Source organism: Prionailurus bengalensis, chromosome A2 (genome assembly GCF_016509475.1).
Source record: "Prionailurus bengalensis isolate Pbe53 chromosome A2, Fcat_Pben_1.1_paternal_pri, whole genome shotgun sequence".
Taxonomy (NCBI): Eukaryota; Metazoa; Chordata; class Mammalia; order Carnivora; family Felidae; genus Prionailurus; species Prionailurus bengalensis.
Window position 1 is genome coordinate 162,977,488 of NC_057348.1, and position 23,636 is coordinate 163,001,123.

At 48.2% G+C, this 23,636-nt stretch overlaps 2 protein-coding genes across 5 annotated transcripts in view; one reads left to right on the plus strand and one right to left on the minus strand.

The window, feature by feature from the left end:
* The window catches only part of NUB1 (negative regulator of ubiquitin like proteins 1), a 29,076-nt gene that overhangs the window by 4,023 nt on the left and 1,417 nt on the right, over window positions 1–23,636 (plus strand). For all 3 annotated transcript variants that reach the window (XM_043589962.1, XM_043589963.1, XM_043589964.1), the window contains exons 3-13: window positions 844–1,011; window positions 3,027–3,085; window positions 4,072–4,142; window positions 6,815–6,997; window positions 7,186–7,277; window positions 9,660–9,766; window positions 15,238–15,424; window positions 16,033–16,140; window positions 16,957–17,109; window positions 21,366–21,512; window positions 23,130–23,225. In XM_043589962.1, coding sequence (XP_043445897.1) covers window positions 844–1,011; window positions 3,027–3,085; window positions 4,072–4,142; window positions 6,815–6,997; window positions 7,186–7,277; window positions 9,660–9,766; window positions 15,238–15,424; window positions 16,033–16,140; window positions 16,957–17,109; window positions 21,366–21,512; window positions 23,130–23,225 — 1,371 coding nt within the window. The remainder of the gene's footprint in view (window positions 1–843; window positions 1,012–3,026; window positions 3,086–4,071; window positions 4,143–6,814; window positions 6,998–7,185; window positions 7,278–9,659; window positions 9,767–15,237; window positions 15,425–16,032; window positions 16,141–16,956; window positions 17,110–21,365; window positions 21,513–23,129; window positions 23,226–23,636) is intronic.
* The window catches only part of WDR86 (WD repeat domain 86), a 31,154-nt gene continuing 24,621 nt past the window's right edge, over window positions 17,104–23,636 (minus strand). Inside the window, exon 6 of one of the 2 annotated variants that reach the window (XM_043589967.1) lies at window positions 17,104–17,523. In XM_043589967.1, coding sequence (XP_043445902.1) covers window positions 17,464–17,523 — 60 coding nt within the window. In that variant the 3' untranslated portion in view covers window positions 17,104–17,463. Of the gene's footprint in view, window positions 17,524–21,263; window positions 21,360–23,636 lie in introns of those variants that run through there. The other variant, XM_043589968.1, reaches the window with a different exon arrangement.

Sequence of the window (23,636 nt, forward strand, 5' to 3'; positions counted from 1 at the left end):
GAGGCGCCTGCGCTCAGGACCCTTCGACGCTCTGCCTTCTGTACCTCTTCACCTAAACACTCATTTGTATCCTTTACAATCAACTATCGTTGGGAGTACAGCGTTCTTCTGAGTTCTGTTGAGTCATTCTAGCAAATTATGGTTTTACAACCAGTACAGTGATTCGGAATTTTCTGGTAAGATAGTTATTTAAGTTTCACCTGACTTGTTCTCACAAGTTGGAAAAATGGGAATGTTTTCTCTATTTTTGTTTTTGTTTTTTCTTTCTATCCCCTCCAGCGGAGCTGACCACTTCACTGTTCCTTAAAGTAACTTATAACGTATCACAGTCAACGTAGGTCACGGCCCACCTTTCTTTTAGCCCAGGATAATCCCCATTATAATTGACACTTCTTCTATTCGGTCCCGTTTTCCTATCCTTTGCTTTTTGTTTTTGTTTTTTAACTGTTATTTTAACGTTTATTCATTTTTGAGAGAGAGTGAGTGGGGGAGAGGCAGAGAGAGAGGGAGATACAGAATCCGAAGCAGACTCCAGGCTCTGAGCTGTCAGCACAGAGGCAGATGCAGGGCTCGAACTCACTAACCCGAGATCATGACCTGAGCCGAAATCAGAAGCTTAACCGACTGAGCCACCCAGGCGCCCTATCCATCCTTTGTTTCTATTTCACTTTATTTTACCTGGATCCTTCCTAGCCTCTCTCCCTCTCAAGATGTCAAGCCCGTCTGGGTTTCTCTCTGATGGGCTGACCACCACTCAGCAGAGCCCTTCACACGCTGTCCTGTGTTACGCCCCTTTTCTGCAGTCGGTGCTACATTGACCTGTGTGCTGATTTGGCTTCACAGGACCTTGCCAAGAAGTACTCTGACAAGCTAGACTGCTGTGAAAATGAAGTGGAAAAGATAATAGAAGAAATACGTTGCAAAGCAATTGAGCGTGGCACGGGAAATGAAAATTATAAAACAACAGGAATTGCTACAATTGAGATATTTTTACCTCCCCGACTAAGAAAAGTGAGTAATTTCCCTAAATGAGTACATAGGTACCAATGCTTTGTTAACTTAGTGATAAATTGTGATTAAAAAAAAAAAGTGTATTTATTTATTTTGAGAGAGAGTGAGCAGGGGAGGAGCAGAGAGAGAGAGAGAGAGAGAGAGGGGGAGAGAATCCCAAGCAGGCTCCACACTGCCAGCACGGAGCCCGATGAGGGACTCAAACTCACGAACCGTGAGATCATGACCTGAGCTGAAATCAAGAGTCAGATGCTTAACTGACTGAGTCACCCAGCGCCCTGTGATTTTTTTTTTTTTTTTTTTTTTTTTTTAAAGCTACAATCCACAGTTAAAATTCTTTTCGGTTACTTAACATGTTGAATGTTTATCAACTTCCAAGTTAATTTTGTAGATTTTTCAAACTGGAACATTTTTACAGGGTGGGTTTGTCCCTCACGGACCTCCAAAACGTCACAAGGCTATGCGTCACATGGCTTACCTTTTCTGCAGTTCGGACAAACATTTAGAAATAATGGGGAATCAAAGGAATACTTCAGGTTTCTTGCCGAGCCGTGTGCAGTCGGACACGTCAGTCGGGAATTCTCTGTGCTGGTGGAGGTTAGAGTGTGATGGACCGAGTGCTCCAGCAGGGCCACAGTGATGCGGGCGGGGCCACCGCATGTCAGGGCCATGTCCTCAGTAGTGCAAGTCCAGAAAGGTTCTTGAGGCAGGGTACCCAAAGGTTGCTGGCCTCTGAGGACTGATCAGTGTTAATCATTTTCAGAAGATCTGAAAATATATAAGCGTCAGATCTACCATAGGGCCCAGCACTTTTACTCCAGAAAACCGTGTCTGTGCGGAATCTTGTACGTGAATGTTTGTAGCAGCTGTGTTCACGGAAGAGCCCTCTCTGGCTCCCGGGTGGAAACAGCCCACGTGTCCGTCAGTGGGTGAACGATCCACGAGGGAAGGTTGCCACACGGAGGAATGTTACTCAGCCGTGAAGACGGATGAGGTCCTGGCACGTCTGTGACACGGCTGAACCTTAGCAACATGATAGAAGCCAGACACAGAGGCCACACATCGTACAGTCCGTTCATATGAAACGTCTAGAACGAGTGAATCCATAGAGACAGAGACTAGATCAGTGGTTGCCTGGGGCTTGGGGGATAAAGGGAGGGATTGGGGGTGTGAATTACGGTATTTTTTGGAGGGGATGATGAAAACGTTCTGACATTTGGTTACAGTAACGGTTGTGTAACTTCACAAGTGTACAGGAAACCCCTGACTTCTCTTTTAAACAGGTGAGCTTTATGAAATGTAAATTATCTCATTAAAGCTTTAACACATTTCTAGGAAAAACAAAGAGCTTTATGAGAAAAAGAAAATGACATATGTAACTACCTCAGGATGCCCGTTCACATATATCTATATATCTATATCTATATCTATATCTATATCTATATCTATATCTATCTACATCCACATATATATCCACACACGTACAGGGCTCCTCTTTGCTAGAATCAAGCACCGGGGAAACCAGCTCACCGGTCAGAAAGCCGAGTGTACAACCTGAGCAGATGTGCATGGTCTCGTAGGCTTCCCTGCTGATCGCAGTTTTTCCTCAGAAGTCCAGCCAGTGGAGAACGAAGAGGTTCCGAGATCATGTCTTGCCACTCCCTGCTCAGTGGGCACCGTGTCTTGTTCACCGAGGGTGGCTGCAGTGCTGGAGGTGCTGGTCTGGGTCCTTGTGTCGCATAGGCCAGCTCCCTTGAGTAAAGACGCATCACAAACCCCTCTGAACATCTAACTTCCCGCCGGAGGCTGAGCCCTGCCTCAGGTGCACGCTGCCACCCCCTTGAGGGCATCCAGGTCACAGGGTCAGCATGTTCAGTAGCTTCTTCGCTAGGCACGTGTCATTTCAGGCCTTAACATCGTCTGATACCAGCCTTCCTGATTTTATAGACAGAGTAATAGCACCAAGAAGTGTCACATTGAAGTACATTTTCTTTGATTTGCCTTTTTTAAAACAGGATAGGAAAAACCTGTTGGAGACCCGATTGCACATCAGTGGCAGAGAACTGAGGTCAAAGTAAGTATCTGTTTGCCCAGCGCCCCGGCTGCTCTCGGCCCTTTTACATTAGCTCAACTGATCCTTTGTGACAGTCCCATCAGAGAGACAGGGCAGGGGTTATTTATGCTCGCTTAGTGGAAGGGAAACAGGCCTCGAGGCCGCAGAACTTGATCAGGCTCACACTGCCAGTTAAGGGCAAAGCAAGAACTCAAGACTGGCACCACTCGCCTTCATTTCCCAGTGGACTTGAGGTCCGTGGGAATGCCATGCCTGCCACCTGACCGGCACTGGCCAACGTGTCCTAATCAGCGAACGAGTGATATAAATAACTTGATATTCACCAGATCACTAGCTTTGACTTTTATTTCTTCGCGCACTGATAACTTGCTGTGACATTCAGCAAGGTGTTCTAGCCGATTTCAGGCTGCCGGCCCATCTGTAAAGAGAAAAAATACCCGTCACAGGCCAGTGAAATTTACCTTTTGAGGCCCGGTTGGTCAGGTCATCCACTTCTCAATTTTTAAATGGTGAGTGTCTTCACTACCTCCAGGGCTAGCCAGTCCTTGTTTGTGAAGCTGATTTTTCTCATTTCCTCTGGTCTACACCAGGGCCGTTAGGGATGGATTCAGGAAGCATCATTCATTCAGCACACATGCGCAGAAGATTGCTGGGAGCACCCCTCTATTATGGGCTCCTCCAGGGAGTCCACAGAAGGTGTAGAGAATGAATTTGCTCCTGACATGCAGCCAGGGCCCTCCTCTTCAAATGGATGTCCCGCCCAAGTGGTCTCCACACCATGAGGAAAGAGATAGTTTTAAAAAGGACATGGCCTCTTACACAGTCTCAAATAACCACCTAGGAACCACGAAGTGATGTTTGTGAGTCAGTAAATCGAAATACCAGAGTTTCTGAGTGGAATGTATGAAATAGCTGTCACGATTAAACTCTGTTTAACGGCTCATGACAAATTGACGGCCTGCAGCGGGTACCGGTTTATTTTACAGAATAGCTGAAACCTTCGGATTTCAAGAAAATTACATCAAAATTGTCATCAACAAGAAACAGCTTCAACTAGGTATGTCATGGCAAAGTGCAGAATTTTAAATCGGGTTCATGTAATGACGCCGCATCTTTTTTCTTCCTCTTTTTCTGCTCACCAATTTCTAGCGGCTTTCTTGGACACATAGTCTAAAACTGATCGTCGTAGTGTTCGCTAAAATAAGCACGTAGAGCAGAAAGCAAGTTTTCTAATCAGCATTTACTATCTGTTCTGTGCTGGCGGGAAGAAAGACACTCATTACAGGTCTGAGGAATGGAGATGCAGAGGCCACAGCGAAAAGGTGGTGGCAGTGGTTCTCAAGCCGGGCGATTTTGCCACCCAGAGGACATTTGGCAATGTCTGGAGACGATTTTGGTTGTCACGACTTGGTTGTGGGGTGCGGGTGGGGGCTTGTGCTCCTGTCACATAGGGAGTAGAGGCCAGGGACACTGCTGAACATCAGATCAGGCACAGAACAGCTCCCATGACAGACTCACTTGGCCCACGATGTCAGTAGTGCTGCTGTGAGAAACCCCTGGCCCTGTGAACTTGTGCAGTGTTAGAATGTTCTTCCTAACAGAAGCAGGAAGCCATGGATGCTGGGGCGGGGCAGAGGGGGGTGGCGAGTGCGGCATGACATATTTGGGTTTCAAAGGTCCCTTTGACTGCCCTAGGGAGATGGACTTGATGGAGGCACGAATAGACTTGGGCGACCAGTTCGCTGTTGCAGCAGTTTGGGCGGGCACTGCAGTCTGCTCCCAGTAAGTTCTTCTGGCTTAGAGAGTCAGGTTCACATCCTCGCTTGACGGACCACAGCCTGCACACAGCCCTAGGCTTCCTTTCCAGCGTCTCCGCGAGCCATTTCCCGTTGTCTCTTGCAGGTGTCATAGACAGCTTTTCACTGTCATCTCTGTGACAGTGCTGTTTGTGGTATTCTTCATGGGTTGGAAATCCTTGATTTTGTCGTTATCAAATCCATCAATTTCCACCTTATCATTTGCGTTTTAATAGTTACTTCCCCGCCCCCACCCCAGGGCCACACAGTTTTCTACATTTTCTTGTATTAGTTTAATCTGCATGAGGTCCGTAATCTGTCCGGAGGCCCCCTTTATATTTAAAGGCTAAAGATCGAACTTATCTTGCTGTTGCCACACTGCCCTCCGGTGCCTCCTTCGGTGTCAGAGCTCTGTTTCTGCACTTCCTGTTGTTTCCTTTGACCTATAGGTTTATTCTTGGGCCAGAAGCATAGAGGGTTTTCTGTTGGGGTGTAACTGACATGTAACATTATATGAGTTCCAGGGGTACAGAGTAATGATTCGATGTTTGTATATATTGTGGAACAAGCACGATGATCTGTCGTCTCACGTAATTAATTTTTTTTTTCTTGTGAGAAGAACTTTTATTCTCTTAGCCACATTGAAATATAAAACACAGTATTGTTCGTTGTAGTCACCAGGCTGCACATCAGACAGCCCAGGACGGACTTACTTTGTAACTGAAGTTTCTACCTTTTGACCACCTTCACCCATAGAGTTCTATTAACCGTGGTTTTGTTGTAGTTTTAAAATCTGGTAAAAGGAGTCCCCTTCTTGGCTCTTTTTTTTTTTTTTTTTTTTTTTTTTTTTTTTAAGTTTATTTGGGGAGAAAGAGAACCAGCAGGGAGGGGCAGAGAGAGGGGGGGACAGAGGATCCAAAGCGGTCTCTGTGCTGACAGAGAGCCTGATGTGGGGCTCGAACCCATGAACTGTGAGATCATGACCTGAGCTGAAGTTGGACTGAGCCACCCAGGTCCCCCTCGGCTCTTTTTTATTAAGGTGACTGGGCCATTGGTGTATCTTTATTTTTCTACATTAGAATGGTTGCCGAGTTTCTCAAGAAAAAAATCCAACTGGAGTTTTCCAGAAAAACATTCCAATTTGTGTGTTTATAGTTCATAATATTTCATTCTTTTAAAATCTGTATGTATGTGTGTTTATTCTTCATTTTGATGGTGGTCCATTTGCATCTTTGACTTAGTTTTTGTTAGGTTTGTGTATTTGATTACTTTTTCATGGAACCAGGTTTTGATTAGTTTAATAAGCTCTTTTATTCTGGTTCATTGATTTCTGCCACTATTTTTTCCACGTTTATTTATTTTGAGAGAGAGAGAGAGAGAGAGAGAGCGCGCAAACAGGGGAGGGAGACCGAGAATCCCAAGCAGGCCCTGCACTGCCAGTGTGGAACCCGACGTGGGGCTCGAACTCGCAAGATCATGACCTGAGCTGAAACCCAGAGTCGGACGCTTAACCGACTGAGCCACCCAGACGTCCCTCTGCCAGTAGCTTTATTTCCATTTTATGTGTGCAGAACCTGGGTCCTAGGAAATACGCACTTTACTCAGGGTCACAGAGCTATAAAGGGATAGAACCCAGGAGGTTTGCTTTTAACTGCCACCGTAGATCTCCCGCCGTGCCCCACTGCACCGGGGCTTCTCGCCCGTTGCTGCGAACCCAGTTTGTGGTTCGTCCAGCTACAGGGGAGGAAACTTCACCGGTTGCTTTTACCCCCCTGCCTAGCAGCAGCTGAATTACACGGGCTGTCACCGAGTCCGTCACGCAGTGGTTTGCAAGTACTCGGGCAGGTTTAAGAGCTCACGTAGGGACACAGAGAATGGACCGCTTTCCAGCCTCAGTGGCTCTTTTCGTAATGAGCATTTCGGATTTGTGCAGGGAAAACTCTTGAAGAACAAGGAGTGACGCACAACGTGAAAGCAATGGTGCTTGAACTGAAACAGTCTGAAGAGGATGTGAGGAAAAACTTCCAGGTTGAAGAAGAAGAGCAAAATGAAGCCGAACTGAAAGAAAAAAGAATCCAGAGGACCAAGAGAGGCCTGGAGATCTTGGCGGAGAGAGGTACACAGCACTCTGGGCTCTTTATCTCACTCAGGGTCTTACAGGCGGTGGCAGATCAGACCTGGGGGGGAGGGGGAGGGGGGCTCACCGTTCTCATGGGCTCTTGTGCCCCACGGTCTAGTAGTTCAGTGTCCCCATCACTGCTTTTTAGCGTCGAACTAACGGGGTTCCTTTTGGCTTTGTTGCAGCTGAGATGGTGGTGGATCCAGAAACCACGCCGTACTTAGACATAGCTAACCAGACGGGTAGATCCATCAGGATTCCCCCTTCAGAAAGAAAAGTAAGGACGATAGAAGTTTGTGGCTCGCGCTTCGACTGGCTGTCCAGAACAGAAGTGGTTTGCTGGTTCTTGTATCTTGGACTATTAGAAAGGATTAGAAATAGCTTTCTGGTTGAGCATATAAATGGGATGTCACCATATGGTGAGCACCTGGGTACAGCGGACTCACCCTGTGATTTTCAGTGCAGTGGAACGGGACAGCATGATTGCACTGTCCCGCGGCGGTGACTTGGAACATTCCTGAGTAATGTGACGCACTGCCTTCAGCATAAGTGGCTTCCCGGGGCAGTGGTAGCTTTGATATGGTGTTTTCACTAGAGGGCCATGTCCCCCAAGGGATGGATTGGGGGGGGGGGGGCTGAGGTGGGGGCTCTGTAACTTGGGAAGAGTCTGACAGGCGATTCTGCCATCTCACCCCAGTCCCCCAGTCCCCCTCTCCGTGTTCGCTAGCTTGGAATAGGCAGGAGGTGGTTGTCCCCTGGAACATACCCAAGCTGGTCTTTTATGGCAGCGTTCCACAGCTGCGACCCCGAGATGAGAGAGCTAGAGTCCAGGACCTTCTTAGAAAGAAGAGCTAGAATGACGGTGGGCCAAGTCCATTTTAATTTTTGTCTTTATTTTTTTTTTTTAATGCTTATTTATGTTTGAGAGGAAGCACAAGCAAGGGAGGGACAGAGAGAGAGAGGAAGACAGAGAGGGAGACGGGATCCGTCAGCTCACAGGCCGATGCGGGGCTGTGTGTCACCAACCGTGAGATCGTGGCCTGGGCCGAAGTTGGAGCTTAGCCGACTGAGCCACCCAGGCGCTCCCTAATTTTTCCGTCTTTAAAAGACAAGTTTGTGTAGGTCTCAGGATATGAATTACTCCCTTGAAAGTGAAGGATTAAAGTCACGTTTTTTGTTTTTTTGGTTTTTTTTTTTTTAATTTTTTTTTTCAACGTTTATTTATTTTTGGGACAGAGAGAGAGACAGAGCATGAACGGGCGAGGGGCAGAGAGAGAGGGAGACACAGAATCGGAAACAGGCTCCAGGCTCTGAGCCATCAGCCCAGAGCCCGATGCGGGGCTCGAACTCACGGACCGCGAGATCGTGACCTGGCTGAAGTCGGACGCTTAACCGACTGCGCCACCCAGGCGCCCCTAAAGTCACGTTTTAAGAAGAGGACTTTGTAGCCATCAGTGGATTGATCGGTGTTTGTTTTTATTTTTTTTTTTTTTTTTAATTTTTTTTTTTTAATGTTTTATTTATTTTTGAGACAGAGAGAGACAGAGCATGAATGGGGGAGGGGCAGAGAGAGAGGGAGACACAGAATCGGAAGCAGGCTCCAGGCTCTGAGCCATCAGCCCAGAGCCTGATGCGGGGCTCGAACTCACGGACCGCGAGATCGTGACCTGGCTGAAGTCGGACGCCCAACCGACTGCGCCACCCAGGCGCCCCTCGGTGTTTGTTTTTAAATGTTGGTGATTATTCGCCACAGCTGTCTTACATTAAATGACGATATCCAGATCTTTTCCGAAAACATTTACAAGACTGAATTATAAACTCAAATCTAAATATCAATGAACTTAAAGCATTTTCTGCATTACTTTTTTTTTTTTTTTTTTTTTAAGTAAGCTCTATGCCCAGCATGGGGTAGGAACTCATGACCCCAAGACCAAGAGTCACATGCTCTACTAACCAAACCAGGCAGGCGCCCCTGGATTGCCTTTTAAAAATTGTTTTAGAGGGGCACCTGGGTGTCTCAGTCAGCTGAGCATCTGACTTCAGTTTAGGTCTCAATCTCACGACTCAGGAGTTCGAGCCCCACATGGGGGCTCTCTGCCGTCAGCCTGTCAGCTCAGAGCCTACCTACTTCATTCAGATCCTCCATCCCCCTCTCTCTGCCCCTCCCCTGCTTGCGCTCTCCCCCAAATAAATAAATGTGTAAAAAAATAATAAAAAATAAAGAAAACTTTTTTTAGAAATATTAGAGCTGACAGTTCAGAAAAAAACTTCATCAAGACTAGAAAGTGAAATGAATATGTTTTCTAAAAAGGATACAAACAAGCATCTCTGGTTACTTCTTTATGTGTTCAGTCTTCGAGAGTACTAGAAATCCATCTAAGTCACCAGGTACCAAAATAAACTGCTGGAAACAAAGGGGGCAGGTGCTGGCTGTGACCGTAGCAGTCACATTGAATTGAGTGCTTGATCTCAGCATTTTGATGAAATGAAAGCATTGATTGTATTTTTCTTGATTTCGGCTTTTAGATTCAGTTGTGATCTTGTTGTCATTGTTTTTTTTAATCTTTATTTGATTTCTTTAGACTTACTGTGCTTTTAATAGAATTTGTTTTATTATAGTTTAAAGTGATGTTTTTTTTAAATCCGTATTTTTTTCTAGGCCCTTATGTTAGCTATGGGATATCATGAGAAGGGCAGAGCTTTCCTGAAAAGAAAAGAATATGGAATAGCCTTGCCATGTCTGTTGGATGCTGACAAATATTTCTGGTAGGCGCTTTTGTATTTGGTGAATACCAGTTATAAGGAAGATTTCCCAGTTAAGGAAGGTCTTCCCTGTGAAGAATTTTATAGACATACGCACTTCCTGTCCTTACGGCAAGCATGCGGGACATAGGTCTGGGTTTTGTGATGCGTCGGCAGCCTGCCCCATCCGTCACACAGGCCCCGTCAGCTTTCCCCCTCGTGGTTTTGGTGTGGATGTTGATGATCATTCCCCAAATCTATTGTTTTATCAGGGGCTGCAAAACAGTGATACCTGCTGCATTTATTGCCGGGATTTTCCTGGGAAGAAATATTTTTCCTCATCAGCTAATTGGGTTACAGTCAGGTACAGTTTGTACAGAAAGAATAAAAAGCTCGGTTCTTCCCTCTTGTTTTCTTGTTTTCAGAATAAATGAGCGGCTTCCCTAGAATTCCCCAAAGGGGATATCGGCAGTGAATTGGGTTTTCTTTCTTTCTTTTTTTTTTTTTTTTTTAAGTATCAGCGTGAACTCATGGACTTGAACACATTCGATGTATTTCAAACCTCAGTGCTTTAAATTGACCGTCTTTGGCCAGCAAGTGGGTCCTGGCTGTCCTTCATGTTTTTGACCTGATCCCAGCGGTCTTGGTCTCTGGTGTTCCAGACGCCTCCTGCCCATTCCCTGCCCCAGGCCAGGAAGCAGCCGTTTCCCAAGGATTCCTAATTCCCCTTAATGGGAAAAGGCACTGAGACACTATAATCCTGAAAGAAGAAACATTTGAAAATCGGACTTGAGATTTAAGAATGGTCTGAAGTTAACATTCGGGTAATTTTTTCCCCCATTTTGACGAATCCCCCCAAGATGTATCGTACACGTCAAGAAAATCAATACAGACGTTTACGGTTTGCCAAACGTACTAGCACCCTCGGGCTTTAAGTGAACACATCCCAATTTAAACTGACTTAAGAAAGGGGATTTGTTGTTTTGAATATTTGGGAGAAGGAGGCGAATCTGAAAATAACTAGAACGAGGGCTTGGTGCCTTTCGGGTTTTCTTACTCTGCTGGTCTCTGCTTCTATGCTGGTTTCATTTTCTTCGACTAGACACGGTGCAGGCGGTAAGTTAGGTCCCTCAAACTCAGATACGGTTTCTCGTTTCCTTCCATAATTGTTTGTAACTTTTGGTTAGGAAAATTTCAAGTACACATAAAGATTAGTATAGTGAATTCCTATACACTTTTAATCCAGCTTCAGCAGTTACCAAGACGTGGTTGACCTTGATTTGTCTGCATGAGCCTTTCTTCATCTTTTTATCCCATATAAATCCTTGAAATGATTTTCGGGTCTCCAGGAACCCCCGAATAAAAATAACCGTATCTCCAGTTCACGGTACGTTAACGTATTCAGTAAGCAGTAGGTATACTCATCCAGGAATAGTTGTCGGTGCCTCAGCAGAGAATGACACTTTTTCCCTGAAGCTCTGTTTATTTGGGCTACCTTATTGGCATACGTTGGGTGCGAGTGCTTCCTCTTGGTAGAGACGAGCGCTGACACACGTCAGGGATGTGCGTGTGTTGTTTCCTCTCCCACGTGATGATTTCCCACCTTCACGGTGGCCAAAAGTCCCGTCCCAGCTCTCTGTTCTACATCTGGAGGGATGGTAGGTAGTATGACCGCGAGTAGTTTCTTCCCCTGTTTAAAACTATAAGTGAGAGTTCTGCTTTGGGCCATGATGGAGTCACAGTGACTGGACTTACCCTGTCACCGAAAGCAACTGAAAATTTGGGCCAGGCGTCTGAAAACTCGAGTTTCCGAGCAGTACAGGACAGCGGTCGCTAAGGTGGAGGAACAGACTGGGGGAGCCCTGTGATTGTTTCAGCTGGCTGCCCAGAGCATCTTTAGACTGCAGTGCGGGGAGGAGAAACCCAGATGCAGCCTCCTGGTCCCGCCGGAGTCGAAGCCAGGAATCCAAGGAGGCCAAGATGTGAGAGGAGAGAGAGCTGCCTCTGCCCGAGGGAGGATGTCAGAGAGCTTCAGCGGGTCTCGTTGGAGTATTCTGTTGAGTCACGATCAGCACATGCGTGTGAGGAAACTACCCAAGGCAGGGGAAAACCCCGCCCGAGAGGAGCAGAGAACAGTCTTCAGAGTTCGGAGGGCCGAGAATAATCTGCGTTCCCGCCAGCCACAGTGGGAATCTTTTTGGTCACAGGCCGTCGCACAGAATTCAGAAGGGTGTTGCCTCAGCAGTAGGCCAAAATTCTCTCCAAGGGCTGCTGTGGTCCCACCTAACCAAGCTTAAAAGCAAGCCTTAAAAGGATCACGTGGTTTTCAAGTAACTGCCTCTCAGACAAAGCTCAGTAATACCTCCAGCAATACAGAAACATCCACTTGCCAATTAAGAACTAGCAGTCCTGCAAAGAAGCAAGCAAACAGAACCCCACACTAAGGAGAAAGACCCAGTCAATGGAAACAGACTCGGAAGACAGAATCAGTAAGTGGGGACATTGAAACGGTTACTAGAACTGCGTTCCGTGTGTTCAGGAAGGTAAAGGACGGACGGAGCATGTTAAACAGACCCCTGGAAGACACACTGAAGACCCACGTTGGAATTGCAGAGATGAAAAACCGCACGTCTGAGGTGGAAAGCATCGGGTGGGATTAAGTGTACACCGGACCCCACAGAAGAAAAGATGGGTACACGTAAAGGTGAGGCAACAGAAATGATCCAACAGGAAGCTGAAAGGACTAAAAAAAGAAAAAAAGCGGGGGGGGGGCACATCATCCACAAGTTATAAAGCAGCCTCAGATGACCCTATTTGTGGATAATTGTAGGCCCTGAAAAAGGCAGCTGGGACCAAAAATAAATAAATAAATAAGGGCCCCAAATTTTCCCAGTTTGATGAAAACCCGTAAACCCCCAGATAAAAGGACCATAATGAATCCTAAGTAAACGAACTATGGAAAAACTACACCAGGGCATACTGTGATCCGGTTCCTTAAGGCCAGTGATAAAAAGACTTCTTAGCCAACCTTCCCTGAAAGAAAACGGAGATACGTAGGCTTAGCTTACGTGTCTTGAAACTAGTATCTTTATTTTACATAAAAATTTTGAACTCATAAGGCAAACAGAATAAGTTTCTGTTAAGTAACTGACTTCAGCCCAAATGGGATTTAACTTTTCTAAAGGTAGGCTCAGTAGGCTTTATTTAAATAAACGTTGCTCATTTAGGTATTTCAATTAATGTTTTTTAACATGAGAACTTTTTGACTGCTGATTGTGAAAGCCGCTAAAACCACAAGCTGAAGCGGTATTAATAAAAATATATTCTATGGTACAATTTGATACAAGGCTTTGAAAATTTTGTTTTTTTCTGAGGGATCCAATCAGGTTCAATGACAGGCCTAAGAGTTTCAGAATTACTACGTATAAGCAATGATTTTGTGGTCTCTTATAGGCCTCTCTATGAATAGAAAGTGTTGTTTTTAAAACTAAAAGAATGAAATGTATTTCTCAGCTGTGAGACTGGTGTTTGTTTTCATGCTGCACAGTACTGCGTTCGGGCTTGAACTTGTACACAGGCTTCTATGCCTACCTGAAATGAGGCAGTTCCTGCCCTTGCCCTTCGTGCTTATTAAACACGAATGAGCCTGTGCACACATACAAGATCTTGAAAACTGTGACAAAATGTCCCCTGCTTTCTTAGGGATGGCAGGATAATCTTCTGTCACAGAGACAGAGGGAGTCTAGAAAGTAAGATCACCTTGAACATAAGATCCTTCCTCTTCCCTCAAGGGCAAGTTCTCAGGCTGAGCAGGCATTCTGAGAAAGTGCCCCTGCCCAGAGGGGGCGCCTGGGTGGCTCAGTTGGTTGAGCCTCCAGCTTGGGCCCAGGTCATGATCTCAGGGCTCGCGAGTTCAAGCCCCACGTCGGGCTCTGTGCTGACGGCTCAGAGTGTGGAGCCTGCTTCAGATTCTATGTCTCTCCCTCTCTCTGCCCCTCCCCTGCTCGCGCTCTGTGTCTCTCTCTCAATAATGTTAAAAAAAAAAATTAAAAACAAAAAAAAAAGTGCCCATGCCCAGCCATGCAGCTGTGCGTGTACGTGTGTAAGATGTGGTGTGTATGTTACAAAACCTTCACAAAGAGGAGAGAAGCCTGCTTTGGCATATTTCTCTTGCATACGCGTGTAGACTGTCCCGGGCGCACCCCCGAGGCCTGACGTTCCACTTAAGAGACTCCTGCTTTACAGCGTAAATGCCACCATTGCATTTCATGGGTTTTTCTTTTTTTCTTCAGGCAGATTTTGATGGGCAAGGTGGGAAGCTTGAGGGCATGTGGATTTTGCAGTTTGATACAAGAGCAATGTTATTTTTTTTGATAGAATACCCGTGAAAACAAACAGCCAAGACCTTTCTCTTTTAAAAAAACGTTTTTAATGTTATTTTTGAGAGAGAGATACAGAGTGTGAGCGGGAGGGGCAAAGAGAGAGGGAGACATAGAACCCGAAGCATTCTGATGTGGGGCTCGAACTCACAAGCCGTGAGATCCCAAGTCGGATGCTTGACCGACTGAGCCACCCAGGCGCCCCCCAAGTTTGTCTAGGTGTAACACACGATTCCAAATATTTTCCTTCCTTGTCGACGAGGAGGTTCAGATTTCAGGCCTGGATTTGCATGATGAATTTCTAAAAATCACATTTAAAATAAATAATCTTGATGTCCATCTTTGTCAACATATCATTGTCTTGTTTTCTCCCTTTCTCTGGACCTGGGTTTAGCCCTGCTGCGACAGCTACAGAGTCGCATTTAGCCTGTACCTGGGCCCCCACATCCGTAAGCTTTTAGAGCCTGGCATTTTCTGGATCCTTTTTCCTCCCACCTTGCCTGTGACTGCATATGAATACCTTGTTTTCACCAGTTGGGGCGTTCCCAGTAAGCAGTGATTTTTTTTGGGTGTGTCTTTAAAGCACTGGTTCTTAGCTTTGGCTGTATGTTAGAATCACCCAGGGAGATACTCGACATACAGCATCCAGGCCCTATCTCCAGACGTTTCTATTACAACTTGATGTAGATGGAGTCTCAGCATCAGTATTAACCAAAAAAAAAGAAAAAAGAAAAAATTCCTCACTTCCAGGTGATTCTGATTTGGAGTCAGGGTTGGAAACCTTTGCTTTAAACCATGGTCTCCTCATGTTTGCTGACGGGTTTTGACACGGTGACCCCAATTTCCACTTCCTGCTGAACGTCTTTCCCGGCACAGCAAGGCTGTGCGTGTGTTTATGCCCAGGGCAGATGGTATTAGACCGTTATTCCTGAGCCCTAACTGCTTTTTCCCCATTGGGAGGATTCAGCTTATAAATACAGCTCCCTTCGCAAACATAGGGGTCTGTGCTTTAGAGCAGCCGGTCTTTGGAAATACAGCGAAACCTGGAAAAGACTTGCAGAAATTCAGAAAAGGTTGTTAATGCTCCCTTTGTGTGCTGTCCCCCCCCCCCACCAGTGAGTGCTGCAGGGAGCTGTTGGATACGGTAGATAACTATGCAGTGCTCCAGCTGGACATAGTGTGGTGTTACTTCCGCTTGGAACAACTGGAATGCCTTGACGACGCAGAAAAAAAACTAAACTTGGCTCAGAAATGCTTCAAAAATTGTTACGGAGAAAACCATCAGAGGCTGGTCCACATAAAAGTATGTTACTGTACTTTGTTTATGTATCATTGAGCCCATGTCTAGAACTTGAGCTGCATTCCTGTTAAATAAATATTCCTGTTGGAGATGGCCGCCAAAAGGCGATTTGATGGTCGCATGCATGGTGCTCGTTTTATGTGCTTTTTCGGTGGGGTGGTTAAATGTTCTACAAGGTGGGCTGCTCAGCGTGTAGCCAGAGGAACACAGTTTTCCAGCCACAAAACCCCCGCTGATGGTCACCCCGACCAAGAGAGCTTGGTGACTGTGTTCAGTAGAGTCTCGTGGAAGATTTAAATGCAGGAAAAAAATAGACATTTTGAATGGTAACAGTTCCCACGAGTGAGTCACAGCTCAAGAACTGTGATTTGAATAGGATTTTTCTAAGGTGATTTCCACAGGTCAGCAGAATTCTGCTTGGAAATCTCAGGGCAGCATAAAACCTCCCTGGTTTGGGTTTTTGTGTACTTCCTTCCCCTCCAGGAGGAATAAACGTTTTCGTTACGCTGTTTTGCCCCTGTGGGGATGAAAGGGATTACAAGGGTGAACATTACAGCTCTGTAATTAGAAACAAGACCATTTTATTCTTTTTTCTTCCCCAATGATTTTAGGGGAACTGTGGGAAAGAGAAGGTGCTGTTTCTAAGACTTTACTTGCTTCAAGGTATCCGAAATTATCACAGTGGAAACGGTGAAGAGGCTCGTGAGTATCTCAACAAGGTAAGAAAGTGAATACTCCAAAGTGGTAACTGTTTTCACCTACCTTTTTTTTTTATCCCCCAAAGTTAAGTATTTCATAAACTCAGCAGTTTGTGACTTGTAAAGGACATGCATGTATCTCCCGTGTTCTCCGCCTCGTACATACCACAAACATACTTGTATCCGTTAGGGTGTAGGTGAGATGCTGTGATAAGGAAACCTCAACAAGACAGTGGCTGTAATTGGCTAGAAGTTTCCATGGCTGTCTGCCATCTGGCAGTGGAGAGGTGAGCAGGCGGGGTCAGTAGAGCAGCTCCACCAGCCTGTGTGCGGCAGCCAAGGATGCTCCTGTCAGTCCCCTTCCAGCCAGCAGAGGGGGCAAGAGAGAGAGAGAGAGTCCAGGGCGGCCTCGGGAAGGGCCGGAAGTTGGGGCTGTCTCTCCTGCTACGTGCCCCTGGCTGGGACTTAACCCCCTGGCTACACCCAGTTGCAGGAGGGGGTGAGAAATGCCATGTGCACAGCTCCAGTTCAGGGGATTTGATTACATAAACGGGGGAGATAGTGGATACCGGCCCCTCCCATGATACTCCAGAGGCCTGTTGCCTTCTGTTACATTATGATACATCACATGCACAGCATGGGATCTGTAGGGATCTGTAGGGATCTGTATTCTACTCGAGCTAGTTGATGACAGGTAGAGTTGAAGAGTTTTTATCTAAAATCTGACACAGCCCTCAATCACATAGGGTACAAGCTAATTTCTTTCAGGCTTTAGCCTTGTGTTCAGCTTTAATGTTGTTATAGTTAATGATTCGTGTATTTTTTCCTTGTCTGCAGGCTCGTCAACTCTTTAAAGAGCTATATATTGATCCATCAAAAGTTCACAATTTGTTGCAGTTGGGATTTACTGCCCAGGAGGCCCGGCTTGGCCTGAGGGCATGTGACGGGAACGTGGACCACGCGGCTGCCCACATTACCAACCGCAGAGAGGTACCTTAACGTGGTCTCGGCGACACTGGGGCTCCGCCTTTGCGTAGGTGTGAAACTCGAGGCAATAGTAAGCCTGTTTCCAAAACACTATAGCTCTTGGATTGGAAGGAAGAGAAAAAGATTATTCCATGGTAGTTATTAACAACAAGGAGCTCTTTATACTTCGGACTGGGAGGAAACAGGAGAAACTTGTCTCATTTAATTGAATTCATCTTCAGGCAGCGTGGTTTCCTCAGTTTTATTTTCTGCTGCAGCAGCAGTAGCTCCTAAGCGCGTCATCCAGGTAGCCTGTCTGTGCGGGTCTTTGCTCTCTTTCTCTCTCTTTGCTTACCATGGTAGATTCCGGAAACCAGTTTAAAGGGGGGGGTGGTTTTCCCTTGGAGCCGTAGCTGTAGTTTGGGATGGCATTCTTAGCTGGAAACGTGAGTCAAGTCATAGGAGCAATTAACATTATGAAGGCGAAGGGACAAAACTATAATCATTTGGAACGATTATAAGTAAGTAGATTTTCGGGGGCACCTGGATGGCTCAGTGGGTTAAGCATCCAACTCTTGACTTTGGCTCAGCTCATGATCTCACGGTCTGTGGGTTCGAGCCCCACATCTGTCAGTGCAGAGCCTGCTCGGGATTCTCTGCCTCCCCTGCTGTCTGCCCATCGTCCACTTTCTCCCTCTCTCTCTGTCTCTCTCTCTCAAAATAAACATTAACAAAAATAATTAAGTAGATTTTGGAGCTGGAGGGCATGTTACCATATCTAACATGCTAGTTTTCAGTAAAAGAGTATTTGGTCAGGAAAGCCCAGTGTGGTCCCTGGCCTGCCTGGTGCGGGAGTGGATCCGTGGGCCAGTTACACAGCAGCCAGTCCGAAGGGCTGTTTTGGCTTCACCTTTTAAGACCCCAGCTGGTAGCTACCTTTCTGTCTGCCAGTCTGCCCGACTGTCCCCCTGATCATGGTCCGTTGGGTCTTGCTGTAGAAGTCAGTGAGTGGGTGAAGGCAGAGACTTGGAAAAGCTAAGTTTTGTGTGTTTTTGCATTTCACACAGTCTTATTCAGTACTAGGGCGCCTGGCTGGCTCAGTCGGTAGGGTGTGCAGCTCTTGATCTCAGGGTCGTGAGTTCAAGCCCCACATTGGGGATAAGGCTTAAAAGTAGATGAATACACAAACAAGTTCAGTACTAGGAGAAAAGCTAGCATTGCTGAGACTGCATTTGTTACGTTAATTTTGATTGTAAGATTTCACTAGCATTTGGAAAGCCAGCATTTTAAAATGAGACACTGAAAAATATTTCTCATAATCTTTCCTTACATTTGTATATACTTTAGAGTTTATAAAAAACATTCTCAGGGTCATGACGTCACTCAGTTCTGCCTGTGATCGCCTGAGGCCGCTGGGGCAGATAATTATCGGTTTTACAGATGAGGAAAATGGGGCTCAGCGGTTGACGTTTCTGGGGTTGTGGGTCAAATCAGTGGTAAAACCTGAACTAAGCCTCTGGTTTTCTCATGCACTTTCCACGCCCATCTGACAGCAGCATTCTGATGAGTTTTTACCAAAGGTTCTGAAAAGCCAAGAGATACTGTGAGGGGGCAAAAATGGCCACTTCCTGACTTTATAAGTAGCAAAAATAAATGTTAAAGAACAGTGGAGTCCTACCGTAGTTCATTTACTGAACCAAGTCCTAAGCCCTTGGAGAAAATCAAGGGCAAGATGGTGTATGCAGAGCGGTTGACCCGGCTCACTCTTGGACCCGGTGGACGTGTTCAGGGTGCTTTGGGTTGAGAGCAATAAAAACCCCAATCCAAGCTGGCTTAAACTCTGGGCAGGAAATTACTGGCCTGCTTCGCTGCTTAGAGGCAGCATGAGTCTCCCTCAGGTTAGTTGGGCCAGTGGCTTCCCCCTGGGGCGGAGAGCTTGGCTTCCGGGTCTGTCCACTGTCTGTAGTCAGGGTCCTCTCCTCACCCCAGGAGCTCGGTCTGCGCTTCAGAATCATCTGAGCAACCCCGAGCTGCTCGCTGACTGGCTGCCTTCTAAGCAGTCACTGTGGGGGCGGAGGAGGGAAGACACTAGAACCCCCCCCCCCACAGCCCTTCCTGGGGCCTCCCCGGGGCTCGTCCCGAATACAGGCTGGTTCCCCTTCGGGCCAAAGCAGCAGACACCGAGGTGGCCGCAGTGCTGAAGTGCTGGGCGGCAGAGAGAGGCAGATGTCCCCGTTCCCCCGACGCCCCCGAGCCCGCTCCGCATGGGAGGCTGGGCTGGGTACCCGGCACACGGTGCAGTGCCCACTGTCCTCCGGTTGGTCTGCTTTGTGTCTCCGCTTTCTAGTATAAAGAGAAACGTCAGAAAAGATTGTGTATCCTCTTGTGTACCGACACGAATAAGAGCTGGTGTAGACATTTGTAATTAAACAGAACTCCGTGAGGCTCCAACTGAGTCCTAGGTCTGTGTGACGTGAGCCCCGTGTCTCCCGGCTGGCTGCGTCTTGCTCTGGGTTCCAACGCCACACACGTTTCTTAGCACCCCCCCCCTTTATTTTTTTAATGTTTATTTATTTTTGAGACAGAGACAGAGCATGAATGGGGAAGGGTCAGAGAGAGAGGGAGACACAGAAGCAGAAGCAGGCTCCAGGTTCTGAGCTGTCAGCACAGAGCCTGACGTGGGGCTCAAACTCACGGACCGTGAGATCATGACCTGAGCCGAAGTCGAAGGCCCAACTGACTGAGCCACCCAGGCGCCCCTTCTTAGCCCTTTGAAATACGAGTGGAAGAAGCCGAAATCGGAAGCGGTGATGGGCAGGGTGAAGGCAGCTTGGGCGGCGGGGAGGCGCGAACAAAGGTGGAAACGTGAGGGCCACAGAATCGCTCTGCTGGCCTACATGGCTGTGGCGCCAGCAGGATGGGGGCAGCTTGGGGGTGTGGGGGCCGGGGGGCGAGGAAGGGGCACCGGCACCTGATCGGGTGGGACTCGGAGCAGGGGTGAGATGGCCCGGCCTCGGCCTGCGCGGGGTGCCACGGCAGTGCTGGGGTGGGGGACTCGCTCCAGACGAACACAGGTGAAGGGGGCTGGCCCGCCGCGATGCCCCTGGTGATGCAGGTGCTTACCGGCACCTTGTCCGCTTTGAAACAGGAATTTAGTCTAAGGACGCCTTCGTCCCCGGGGGGGTTTGGGGGAGTCACTCGGTTCTGTGAGTCCTCCTGCTGACTCTGCGGGAATTTCTGGCTGCGCCGTGAGGACTCCTTTCTTCCTAAGAGATGAGGCCACGGCCCCCCCGTGTGCAAGAAGATGGGGGGCACTTGGTGCTTGGGGTGAGCCACGGAGGTAGGAACAGACCTAACAGAGGAGAGAGAGCCATCTTCTCCGCTGTTCTCTCTGTGTCGGGTGAGAACTGGCCATGTCCAGAATTGTGCAGAAGCCCTCACCCCAGCTCTGCGGTCAACTGTGACCTTGGTCCGCAGGCCACTTAACTTTCTTTAGAGATTTTCTGTCTTCTCATTGGCAAAATGATGAGGTTGGATTAAACTAGTGCTTTTCAGAGTTGTTTTAGCTTGTTTTGTTTTCTGTCAGCAAAATCTGTTTTTAAAAAATTACATTTGTTTTCAAAAATCCTGAACTCTCTTCAGTGGGGCTGGGATGGGAGAGAAGAGGCTAGAACTCTCCACAGCCCTTCTCAGACTCTCGCGGCAACAGCAGGCACTTACGAGACCCGGGGTCAAGAACTGTGGGACTAGATGACCTTTGTCACCTAACATTGACCATTCTGGAGGTTTTAAATAGGCTAATAGGCCCTAGGAGGCATCTGAGTCCCTGCTGCCTGGAGTGGGGTGGGTCGGGTCTGCAGCTCTGCGGTCACCTGGGACACTGCCCCTAACCCCCATTCAGAGTCCACCATTTTAACAAGATCCCCGGGGATTAATGAGGGGCCAGGAAGTACCACCCCCCCAGCCCCCCAGAGAGGGTCCATCCGCTTCTCTGGCCTGGCGGCAATGAGCTCCCTGGTTCCGAGTGGCCTGTTCTGGTCGGGATGGCGGTGACTAAGAGGCACGGTCTTCCGGGCCTGGAGGGAGGTCTCCAACCCCCACGGGCGTGCCCCCTGCCCTCGCAGCCCTCATGCTCTTGCTTGGGTGAGACGTGCGGAGCGGTTCACTCCCCTTTTGTTACTCGCTTGGCCCGTCGACCCCAAGAATCTTACAGAGCATACCGAGAGGTCTCCCTACGGAATCCCAGTCCCCAACTCGGTGACTTTGCTGTTTTCCTAAAGGAATTGGCCCAAATAAGGAAAGAGGAAAAAGAGAAGAAAAGACGCCGGCTGGAGAACATAAACTCTTTGAAAGGAATGGGCTACTCTACTCACGCGGCCAAGCAGGCCCTGCATCAGGCCAGCGGGAACCTGGACGAAGCCCTGAAGGTAGCGCGTCCCCCGGGGCCTCTCGGCCTGCCCTGAGCGCCCCTGGTGTGGCTGCGGGGCCCCTTCTTCCCCGGACCTCCTCTCCGGTGTCCCCCCGCGGCACACGGAGCCCCCCCTCCCAGGGCCTTTGTCCCCAGTCCTGGTATGGATCTCAGGGTCCGTTCTCGTTCTCAGACCCAGTGACGGGGCCAGAAGGACAGACCCCACCTCGGTGCCCGCCCACTGTTGGGCAGCGTCCGTGGGGCAGAACTCTGCGTGAGGTTTCTGTTTGCAGCACCAGGGGTTGGCAGGGACGCAGGAAGGGGACGGTGATGAAAGTTGCAGTATAGTTTTCTTTTCATTAAAACGTTTTATTTGAATATTGTGTTGTTTCTTGATGCAGTCAGTACACGCCGACCTCAGGGAGCGCAGTGTTGGGGACACAGAACACAGCGGAGCGCGGCCGCCCTGTGCGAGCACAGCACGTCGGGGGCGGGGCTGCAGCTGCATTGTGGGGGATCACGCCCCCGGGGGCGCCTCTCCGGCAGATGTGGGGGACCCTGAGGGGAGCGGGAGCCCCAGGGAGCTGCGGGGTTGTGCCTGCCGGAGGCTGGGGCCAGGAGGGCGGGCGTCACCTTGTCGCCCTGCCGAGGGGTTCCTGCTGGAGCCTGCCCTGCCCTTGCCTTTTATTCTCAAGACCTCCTGTCCGTTCCCCAGAGGTTTCCACAAGTAAATGTTTACCTATATATTATATAAATAAATATATGTAAATATATATAAATATATGTACAAAGGCGTATATATGCGTAAATAAATATATATATACATACATATGTATATATATATATATAGATAGATAGATTGATAAACGAATTTGAATATCTAGTTTGGCTTCTCGGCGTTGGAGAACTATAAAAGGCGGAGAATTCTGAATGTGTGCAGGACTGGTGGGGCACCACGGCAGGTTTGAACTGCACCAAGTCGTGCATCAATGCGTGCCACCAGTACGGAAGTGTTTAAAGGGAAAATTCCCAAAGGGGTTTTTTTAGGGTTGAGTAAGCACCGTGTGATATGAAAATCAGGGGTCAAAAGAACTCTTATGCTCGTCTCGACGACATGTGAGATCTAGCTCGTGACACTTTCCGAGATCAGACGAGATCGGGCGCGTTCAGGGTGGTATGGCCGTAGACGCTCGTGACACTTTCCAAAGAGAAATTACATTGGTTGGCCCTGCACTGCCTGAGAAGCACTGGCGTGTGTAGCCTTTTGTGGCCTGTCGCCCCGGAGGCTGAGCCCTAACGCAGCTGGGGTTGCCTTGGTAGCTTCCCACCCGGGCGCTCTCGTCCCTTCCTGGGTCCTCAGAAGGGATCTTTTGGTCTGGCTAACCTTGCTCATCCTGCAGATGTTACCTGGGGCAGGAAGCTTTTGAACACCAGCATCCCTGCCCCGCCCCGTGTCTGTGTCCGGGGCCCCCTTTCTCTGCTTTCTCAGCACCCTTTGCCTGGTCCCCCCACGGCGTCCTGAACTTGCATGTTGGTGTGTCCCCTGGCCGTGTCTGCCTAGCACAGAATAGGTGCTTGGTTTGTCTGAGTGAGCAGGTGTTCGTGATGAGTAAAGCATGTCCCTGTGTGTTTGTAGATTCTTCTCAGCAATCCGCAGATGTGGTGGTTGAATGATTCAGATCCTGAAACCAACAACCATCAAGAAAGTCCTTCCCAGGAAAACATCGACCAAGTAAGTCAGGATGGATCCGTGTCCCTCCGCCTGCACAGCCTTGCGTGGGATTGCCTAGGGTGACGAGGTTGGCGGCAGGACGGGGCAGGCATGACTCAGGCCCACCCCAGGAGGCCAGCCAAGCACGCAGCAGTTGTAGCGGGTGGAAGTGGAGTAGGAGGCATTTCCTTCAAGAACAGGGCGTCAGAAAGCAACTGGAAGTTCTGAGGCTTTTCTCCTTGTGTGTGCACACAGTACTTTACACACCAGGCACGCTTCTTTCAGCCCGGTTCTCTGCCTGTGACCTAAAGAGACGTCACTCTGGCGACTCTGTCCACATCTTCCCTCCCCTGGTAGTACACCTAGTATGTTGTGACTGCTTGACTAACGGTCCTAGTGGCGAGGGTTATCACTTCCCTGCCGGCCCACAAG